Source organism: Asparagus officinalis, chromosome 5 (assembly GCF_001876935.1).
Source record: "Asparagus officinalis chromosome 5, Aspof.V1, whole genome shotgun sequence".
Classification (NCBI taxonomy): domain Eukaryota; kingdom Viridiplantae; phylum Streptophyta; class Magnoliopsida; order Asparagales; family Asparagaceae; genus Asparagus; species Asparagus officinalis.
The window spans coordinates 23,315,183-23,325,062 of record NC_033798.1 but is presented as its reverse complement, the minus strand read 5'-3'; the positions used below and the strand labels follow the sequence as shown (position 1 = coordinate 23,325,062).

The following is a 9,880-nucleotide window of genomic DNA, read 5'->3' as shown; positions in this document are numbered from 1 at the left end:
TACCTTTATTTATTCTCCAAAGACTCGATTGATGGGACCGCGAAGGGACAAAACTGCAAAAAAAAATTTTGTTCGCGGACTCATCTGCATAAATCTCCCCCACACAAATGAGGCGTTGGTCCGAGCGCAGGAGCACGCTTGCTGCCTTGTAGTTGTAGAGTTGTAGCTGTTCCTCTATATATAAAAAAAACATCCAACTTAAAAAAAAATATTTATTTTATTTTATATATTTTCGCTGGTCTTCTCTCTTTTAAGGCGGTGACCCGATCCGATGATGTGAGCTGAAGAGGAGGTGAAGTCACCGCGGGCGCTGCCATGAAGGGGGGACCGGTCAACGGCGCCGTGACGGCGGCGAGCCCGCTCGAAGGTGAGTTCAATTTAGTTAGCGGTGTCTGGTCACCGGCGGTGAGCGTTAACTGACACGTGTCGGTGTTTTGGGCAGCGGAGAGGAGGACGATAAACCAGGAGCTATGGCACGCGTGCGCGGGGCCGCTGGTGACGTTACCGCCGGTGGGGAGCCTCGTGGTTTACTTTCCTCAAGGGCACAGCGAGCAGGTTAGCTGACGACGAGGGGTGTTGCTATTTTGCGCCGCGCATCGAATGCTGCTGCTGTTTCGCTTTTGGTTTGCTAACGTGCGCTGGATTGGGATTTGGTGCTCTTTTTTGAGTTTTTTTGGGAACTTTTTTGTGGCTTTGTAATAACTTTAATGATGCTGTAAAGTTTTTGTTTTTTTCCCGATTTTTTGGGGATTTATTTTCTTTTTGACTCGGAAGTGAATAAATGATTTTTTTGTGTTTAATTTGAGTGAAATGCACTTTGGGGGAATTTTGACTTTATTCTATTCAGAGTAAATTTAATGAAATATTGGGTTAGTGATTGTTTGGCTGCTAGTCTCTTTTTTTTTTCCTTCCAAATTTTATTGAGTTTTATTTTCTTATATTAAAGTGCAAGTGAAATAGTTTATCTTTTGTGTTTTTTTAGTGAAATGCATTTTTGAGATACTTGGAATTTATTGTGTTTATCGTATATTTAATGAAAATTTTGGGTTTGTGATTGTTTGGATGCTAGTCTGCTCCTAAATTGCCAGAACTTTATTGGTTTTTTTTTAAATGTTTGATTAGTGATTGCTTTCCTCTCTTCTGTGGATCTGGGATGCCCTAAAATTAAATTGTTTTCTTAACAAAAAAATACCCATTTGATCTTGCTTCTTGATTTTTCCCTTCACTAGTTAGTTATAAGCTTACATTAGAGACAAAAGAACTGTAGGTTTTTCTAATGATTTATTGCATATATGTTCATTCTATTTGACTGGAAAAATCAACTTTTTCGTGGGGTTTAATGATGATGAACCTTTTTTGATGAGATTGGTAAAATTACTCTAACTGGGTTGTTAGCAGTTTGATTGCATTTGGCAACAAATGAGCATCTTTTCTAATTTCAGATTTGAAACCCCTATTTTTTTGGTAATTAGATTGTAACCCCTTTAAATCATTTGTATTGTGGCTTCTCAATTGAGCATACCAACTTGCAGTTTCACATTCTAATTTTAGTTTAGTGGAATGCCATGTGCTCTACCATCTTTCAGCTTCTTCAAACTTTTACATTTAAAATTTAGAATCTGTTTCCTTCATTTGATTCTTTGGGAAATTTTTCTTTTGTTCTTTGCCCTACATAATGTATTTTCCCCCTGGAAATTGGAAATATGCCCATGATTGGTTTGATGGATATTGAATATTCTGATAAAAACAGTTTGTGGTTCTTAGCCACTATGCTGTAGTTCATAACTCAGCTGATTCTTTGGGAAATAATTTCATTATTTCTAGTTTTGTTTGTTTGGAAGTGAAATATGTGGCAAATAAGAAGGGGAAATATAAAAAAATGCTTTTAAGCTTGAAGAATGATTTTTTTTTATATAGCCATTTAAATTATTGATATCTTTAATTTTAACCCTAAATCATTGTGATAACTGATTTGGTCCAATTTGTTTACTTCTCCTAATTTTAGCCCCCATTGTTCCAATTTTCATAGTTAATGTGGAAAAAGACTTTATTAATCGTATTTTAATAACCAAATTAGTTTAATAAAATATAAAAAAATTCCATCTGGGTTCTCCAATTGTTAGGTTCCATCTGGATTCTCCAATTGTTAGGTGGAGATGCAAAATTGATGATGAAAACAAATTGGGATAAATTAGTGATTACAAATGATTTAGGGCTAAAACAAAATAGTTATAATTTTGAGGTATATATCAATAGAAGCTTAAAAACAGCGTCATCCATGGAACTGACTATCTTTGGACGTGTATCCATACATTCAAATTTTCTGCATGGTGATCATATGATGGTAACAGAGCTATAGGGTTGTCAAGTTGTTGCAGGTTGACTCAAAAGTCTTGTGCGGTTTATTGTTTTCAAATTCTCTAATTTGAAGTAAAAGTTTGTTGAGAATATCAAAGTCATGTTTATTGTTTTAAAGTTCTTTGAGTAAGTTTTATTTCCAAATTTCTCATTTAATCTGTAGCTTGCAACTGTCTCATTTTAAAATGCTTCTTTATTAAGAAAAATTTCTATTTCAGGTTGCAGCATCTATGCAAAAGAACGTTGACGCTCAAATTCCAAGCTATCCAAATCTTCCCTCAAAGCTTATTTGCCTTCTTCACAATGTTACTCTTCATGTATTGCATCTCCTTTTTCTTTCTTGTCATCAAATGCAAATATGTGTAAAAGCTTGTTGCAACTGCCCTTTATGTATTGAATAATATTTTGGGATTGTATAGGCTGACGCCGAGACGGATGAAGTTTATGCTCAGATGACACTCCAACCAGTCAATTCAGTAAGTTTATATAATTTTTTCTTGCTATTTGGTCACTTCAATATATGCTTTTTCAGAAATTTCAATCTGTTTCTACTTAGCCACTTTATTAATGGGGAAACAGAGGTAGGAAGTGTGTTATTGCTCTAGAAGGATGTGTTCGATTGTCTATAGTGGACGACGTTTGCTATGGTCTCACAACATCAATTTAATCAAAATTCTGAAATCCTTGTGGAAACCCTGAGTTAGTTTATTCTTTGTTTTGCATTAGTATGATGAGAAGGCATTGCTGGCATCGGATCTTGCACTGAAATCAAATAAACCACAAACAGAATTCTTTTGTAAAACTCTGACTGCAAGTGACACAAGCACACATGGAGGATTTTCCGTTCCTCGCCGCGCTGCAGAAAAGATCTTTCCTCCTCTTGTAAGTATTATAATCTACCAGTAGCATAAATATAATCTCCGGTGCATTATATGAGCTCATTTTAGTAATGTACATTTCTTTTTTTATGGATCCTAGGATTTCTCTATGCAACCACCTGCTCAAGAGCTGCAGGCCAGGGACTTGCACGATAACGTTTGGACCTTCCGCCATATCTACCGAGGTGAGGAAAATAAATTCACAAGTTAGAGGCTAGCAAAGACTGATCAGGAGTAAAGCTTCTTAAGCTTTTGTTGTGGGACTATATTTATAACCATATTACTTATGGGATCTTGCCCCAGATGTAGTGAGATCATCTAAATTACATATAGGCAACTCAAGTTTCACATATGTCTTGTTAGTCAAAACAAATTGTCAAATTAAAAAAATCTTAGCTTGCCCCTTCTCTGAGAGTTAAAGGTTCCTAGTTTGAGTAGAATAATGAGTTGATTCCTAAAGCCATTGAAAGGACAAGAAATGAAAGAGCACATCTTAGATTCAAGTCTATAATTGCTTCTTTCCCTCAGCTCTTTTCTTTATGCTTTAGAAGAAACAAACATCCTTACGTTCCATATTGCTCCTGTCACATGCAGAAAAGCTAATTAGTTGTTCTCACTTGGCTTTTTTATGGTTACTTTAAAGTTTTCTTTTCTCCATTTTCTCAGGGGCATAGTGTACAGCATGTCTATTTTCTTTCTCTTGCAGGTCAACCAAAAAGACACTTACTCACAACGGGTTGGAGCTTATTCGTAAGCGGGAAGAGGCTGTTTGCTGGGGATTCTGTTTTATTTATTAGGTACCTCATAGTATTAAGAGCGTTTATTGGAAAAGATGATTATCTGAATACTACACATTTCATATATTTGTATCATGAATTCATAATGATTCTTTAGGTTTAATCAGCCTCAAAAAACCGAACAAAGTGAACACACTCAATTATTAGTTCTAAATGGTTCACATCTGCTACACTCACTTTCTATTGGTTTAATTATCTTATTCTTATAAGCCTCACATTACCTATTGTTTCAGATTTACTTGTTTGGATAGCTAAGTTTTTGTTCTATCTTCTGCATGATCAGGGATGAAAAGCAACAGCTTCTCTTGGGGATTCGGCGTGCTAACAGGCAACCGACTAACATCTCATCATCAGTTCTTTCTAGTGATAGCATGCATATTGGTATTCTTGCTGCAGCAGCTCATGCGGCTGCAAACAATAGCCCATTCACTGTGTTTTACAATCCAAGGTTAGTGTATAACCATCAATATTTTTGTGCAATTGTTTATAATCAATTGACTGAATCATCAAAATGATATCCGAAATTGACATTGTACATCTGCAGGGCTAGTCCTTCAGAATTTGTGATCCCTTTAGCTAAGTACCAAAAATCAATCTACAGTAACCAAATATCGCTTGGCATGCGGTTCCGAATGATGTTTGAAACTGAAGAATCAGGAACTAGAAGGTAAGTTGAAAGAATTTACATTCCACAGCTAACAAGAACATTGCACCAGTAAAAGACCATTTGTCCTTATTCTGGTTTCTCTTGTATAGTGGCAGTAAATTGATTTTCGGTCTACTATGGCAAATAAAACCATGTTTCTCTTCAAGATTGCCCTTTCATACTGAAAACATTGTATTTCATCTGCAGATACATGGGTACAATCACAGGTATAAGTGATCTAGATCCTGTAAGGTGGAAAAACTCACAATGGCGGAATTTGCAGGTTGGATATGTGACTTATATAATGATTTGTGTATCAAATATTAATTTTTTCTGTTAGAGACAGTTAGAGTTGTCTTTAAACTGTATATTATGATGTTCAACAGGTGGGGTGGGATGAATCTGCAACTGGTGAGAGGCGCAACAGAGTCTCCATATGGGAGATTGAGCCTGTGGCCGCCATTTTTCAGATCAAAGCGTCCAAGACAACCGGGAATGCCAGGTATATGAACCTGAGCAGTTTTCTGGAACTCATGTTTTCGTTTCAAGATGTATCTTCAATTTTCAATAAATCAATCGGTCTCTCCAGTCCACAGAACTGTGCTAAAATTACATCTTCGACTTGGTCATTAAATTTATATGCCATTGTGTTTTTAGTATTGTATTTCTTCTGCTCATGTATATTTATTAGGGAGGGAAATGTGATTAAGTAAAATATATTCTAAAATTAGGATACTGTTTGACACTCCTTGGACAGTTGCAAGTAAATAATGCACATGTACATGTTTAAAATGTTTATTTACTTTCATTTATATGCAAAAGGAATACTTAGAAGTTAATGGCGGTCAAAATATTAGTTGGTGTTAACTATGAGAAATATAGATATTATTTTGATATAAAAAGATAGTGTACTGAGCATCTGTAGATTCAAAATTTTAGCATATATGTATCCTTGTGTTATATTATTAAAAGTTTTAGCTGGATCTTTGGATTTACAAACATGTCTGGTTATGTATATATGCACAGTTATCTTATTTGTATGTATTACAATGTTACGTTGCTGTATCCCTGTTTCCTAACTAGTCAGTATGCATCCATATATTTCATTTGTGCCTATGCTTTTAACTCTAAATATATGTACCTCACATAATTTTAATGAGATAATTAATTGTACAATTTGATGGCCAATGCTGCAGAAGATGAGTCTTCAGAGATGGAAAATCTTTTTAAAAGAGCAATGCCGTGGCTTGGTGAGGAGATATGCATAAAAGACCCCCAGTCCCAAAACACTGTAATGCCTGGCTTGAGTTTAGCACAGTGGATGAATATGCAACAGAACCCTTTGCTTGCAAATGCAGCCATGCAACCCGACTATCTCCGATCCTTATCTGGGCCTGTCGTTCAAAATCTTGGTGCTAATGACATTTCAAGACAGTTGGGCTTACAAGCCCAGTACTTACAGCAGAACAACATTCAATTTAATGCTTCTAGGCTTCCTCAGCAGCAGATACAACAAGTTGATCAGCTTTCCAAAGTGTCAGCACCACTGAACCAGTCACCCAACATTACTAGACCTCAGCAGCAAATGCAAGATGCTAACTTGCAGCAGAGGCAGCAATTCGTTAACCAGACAGCTGCCATGAACCTGCCACAAGCTAATTTTGGTCAGCCCCAGATTTTGGTCCAGAACCAGGCACAGCAGCAGCAGCAGCAGCCACTGATTCAGAACCCCAATGTGCAAAATAACCTCCAAACTAGTCAACAGTTGCTACTTCAGCAACAACAGCAGCAACAACAGCAATCCTTGCAACAACAACAGTTACAACAGCAGCATCAACAACAACAGTTCCAGCAGAATAGAATGGCTGTTCAGATGCCCAACCAAAATAACCAACAGATGCCATTATCCGACCATCAGCTTCACCAGCAATTGCTGCAGAAACTACAACAGCAGCAGCAGTCCTATTTGGCACAATCCACACTGCAGCAATCTCAACTATCTCAAATTCAAGAGCAGCAGAAACCCACGTTAGTGGAAACACCACGTCATCTTTCCAATGCTACTCCACTCTCACAGCAACACACACTTCCTCAGCAATGTGCAAAGTCTGCTCAAATGACTGTTAATTTATCTCAATCCTCCCTGCATCAGTCACAGCAAAAGGCCCAAAATTTGTTGCCACATCAGCAAATTTTGCTTCCTGAGCTGCCAGCAGCAGTCATTCCAGCAACGCCAAACACTCTTCTCTCAACAACTGGAAACACCTTATTGGCAGCTGGAGGGCCTAACTCAGGGGTTACAGACGAGGTTCCATCTTGTTCCACCTCACCTTCTGCTAACAACAACTGTGTAGTTCTCCCACAGCAAGTTTTAAACAGAACCCGACCACGCAACTCAGTCACCCCCGAGAAGACACCTCAGTCAGCGATGACTATTTTAGAAGCTCTGGCTGCAATTCCCAACACATCGAAGGACTTGCCAAAATCCGAATCATGTGTGAAGCCCTCAGTGCCAGTTACTTCGAAGATGCAAAATCAGGGAATTGTAGGCCCGCAAACATATGTGAATAACATTGCACAAATGGATTACTTGGATACATCATCTTCAGCAACTTCTGTCTGCCTATCTCAGACTGATGGATCTTTACAACAAGGTTTTCCTCCCTCTTCTTTCAACCAGCCGTCGATGTTCCGTGATGCACCTCAAGACTGTGACGTGTCTGCTGATCCTAGGAACAATGTCCTGTTTGGGGTCAATATTGATGGCCCGCTGGGGATACCTGATCCCTTGCTGGCAAATAGCATAGATTCGGGGAAGTTTCAGAACAACTTGTCGGGTAACGTGGTTGCTAACTATAGCACCTCAAAAGATGCTCAGCAAGAGTTATCATCATCTATGGTTACTCAGTCATTCGGGGTTGCTGATATGGCGTTCAATTCTATAGATTCAGCCATTACTGACAGCAGCTTTTTGAACAAAAATTCCTGGGCACCTCAACCTCAGTTTCAGCGGATGCGCACTTATACCAAGGTTAGTTATTTCAGATATAGAAATAGTTTTCAAATATTTCTTGTTAGTAATATTTGTTATCCATATAACATAGGTTTGAAGTATTTTAAAAAGATGACTTGTAGTTTTAACTTGTGGTACATAATTTAGGTATAAATAACACATCTTACTTCTGAGGGTGTTAAAAAGAAATACATCATCTATAAAGCATGGTAGATATTAGTAATATTACGACACGTATGCTGGTGTTCTGTATCACAGTTCTAGACAATCATTCAACTAGTAATCCCAAATTATCTATTGTATTTTTAAACTAGAAAACTGTAACTAATAATATTAAATGTTTATTTCTGGTGTATCTTGTTCTGATGGGTTGATAAGTGCGCTGGACTTCTGTGTATCATGTGTTTATTACGTTTCTGGCCTAATGAGGCTGCTCTTGGGCTTGTTTTTGCAGGTGTATAAGCGTGGAGCTGTGGGCAGATCAATAGATATTGGCCGTTATGCAGGTTATGATGAGTTGAAACATGATCTTGCTCGCATGTTCAGTATAGAAGGGCAGCTTGAAGATAGGCAGAGAATTGGGTGGAAACTAGTGTATGTTGACCATGAAAGTGATGTTCTACTTGTGGGAGACGACCCCTGGGAGTAAGTCAAAACATATTTATACTTAAATGTTATGTTCTGACCCATTAGTGAGATGAATAATATTATTCATCATGCAATGGTCTCATTGAGTAGCTATAAAAATATGGGAATTAATTTCTTTGGGTGAGTCTAAGACATGTCTGCATTCTTAAGTGAGTTGAGAAGAATAGTTCATAGTTGTGAAAATGGCAACCCCTTTGTCATTTTCTTCTCCTTAAAATGTTGCAGGAAATTGTGGCCACTTACAGGAAATGCATAATATGTGCACAAAGGAATATTTCCTAGGAAATATGCCATTTAGTTATTTGGTTCACAATTATCTCCTTACTTATGGGGAAGAAGTATTGGATGCAAGTCAGAGACTTCTGTGGGGGCTAAAATGAGAATTTTTCAGATAAGATGCTTAAAATTATGGAAACAATGTCCATATTAACTGGTGAATAAAAAAAACATGACCTCCCTCCATGAAAGGGAGAATTTCATCTTTCAGCTAAGCTTTTGAAATCAAATTATACACAGAGTTTGCTGGTTACGCGCCGGTGGCTCATTTTGTTAACTAAGATGCCAGGAGAAAAGTTACGGGTGAGACCCATCCATACAGTATGACTATTGATTCAACTTTACTAGCAGGATGGACATCATCACTTGTCCATCATCTCTTAGTAGCTTTTTTAGTAAAACGAGTTATCTTATTTCCATTATTTCCTTGTCTATTTTCCTACAATAACCCAGCAATGATGTTGTAATTTAAAAATGCAGGGAGTTTGTGAACTGTGTACGGTACATAAGGATCCTTTCTCCGCAAGAAGTGCAGCAGATGAGTTTGGACGGTGATCTCGGAAATGGACTGCTCCAAAACCAGGCCTGCAGCAGTTCAGACGACGGCAATGCATGGAGGGGCCATTGTGACCAGAACTCCAGCAACCCTTCAGCTGGATCATATGATCACTTGGAATGATGACTATAGATCAAGTTCTAAAGATTTTAATTTTTCGTTCTGGTTTTAGGTTGGAGCACGGACCTTTTGCTGGCGGTTGATTTTTAGCTGGAAGAAGATGCAGGGAGGTAAAATAGAGGGCAAAGGAAGAAAACCTCAGCTACGGAGGTTAATTTGGTCCTTTGTAAAGCTGATAAAATTAGTTACTGGTCTTTACTGTTGTGGATCCTCTTGCTCAACTAAATTCTGTCACGCTGAAGCAGAGAGCTTTTAGGTTTTCTATTGTGTATATCTGTAGTTTTCTCGCGCGACCGAAAAACAACTTGATTGTAAAACTGATTTGGTGTATTTGAAGATATTGAAATGCAGTGCATCTGATTATGTATTATCCTCCTCAAATCATTTCGTCCATCAATTCAAACTGATGCGCTTTATGGCATCTCAAGCGGCTGTGCTGATTATCTGGAGTATTGAGTAATTTAGAAGTTTTGGTTATCTTCCAGTTGGTTAGAAAAAGTTTCTGATAATAATGAACATGTAGGAGTTCTGATAAAGATCAAGAGAAACAAAATTTTCCAAGCTGGGCTTGTAGTAACTTGAGATTAG

At 37.7% G+C, this 9,880-nt stretch overlaps 1 protein-coding gene across 1 annotated transcript; it reads left to right on the top strand.

Annotated features, from left to right (window-relative positions):
- On the top strand, positions 141-9,665 carry LOC109840137 (auxin response factor 19-like). Its single transcript, XM_020408656.1, is given in 15 exon segments — positions 141-367; positions 443-555; positions 2,577-2,675; positions 2,778-2,834; positions 3,085-3,240; positions 3,337-3,421; positions 3,943-4,033; positions 4,317-4,481; positions 4,578-4,700; positions 4,887-4,962; positions 5,066-5,133; positions 5,135-5,181; positions 5,876-7,710; positions 8,147-8,337; positions 9,097-9,665. Coding segments are annotated over 15 exon segments (3,357 nt in total). The 5' UTR covers positions 141-315; the 3' UTR covers positions 9,296-9,665.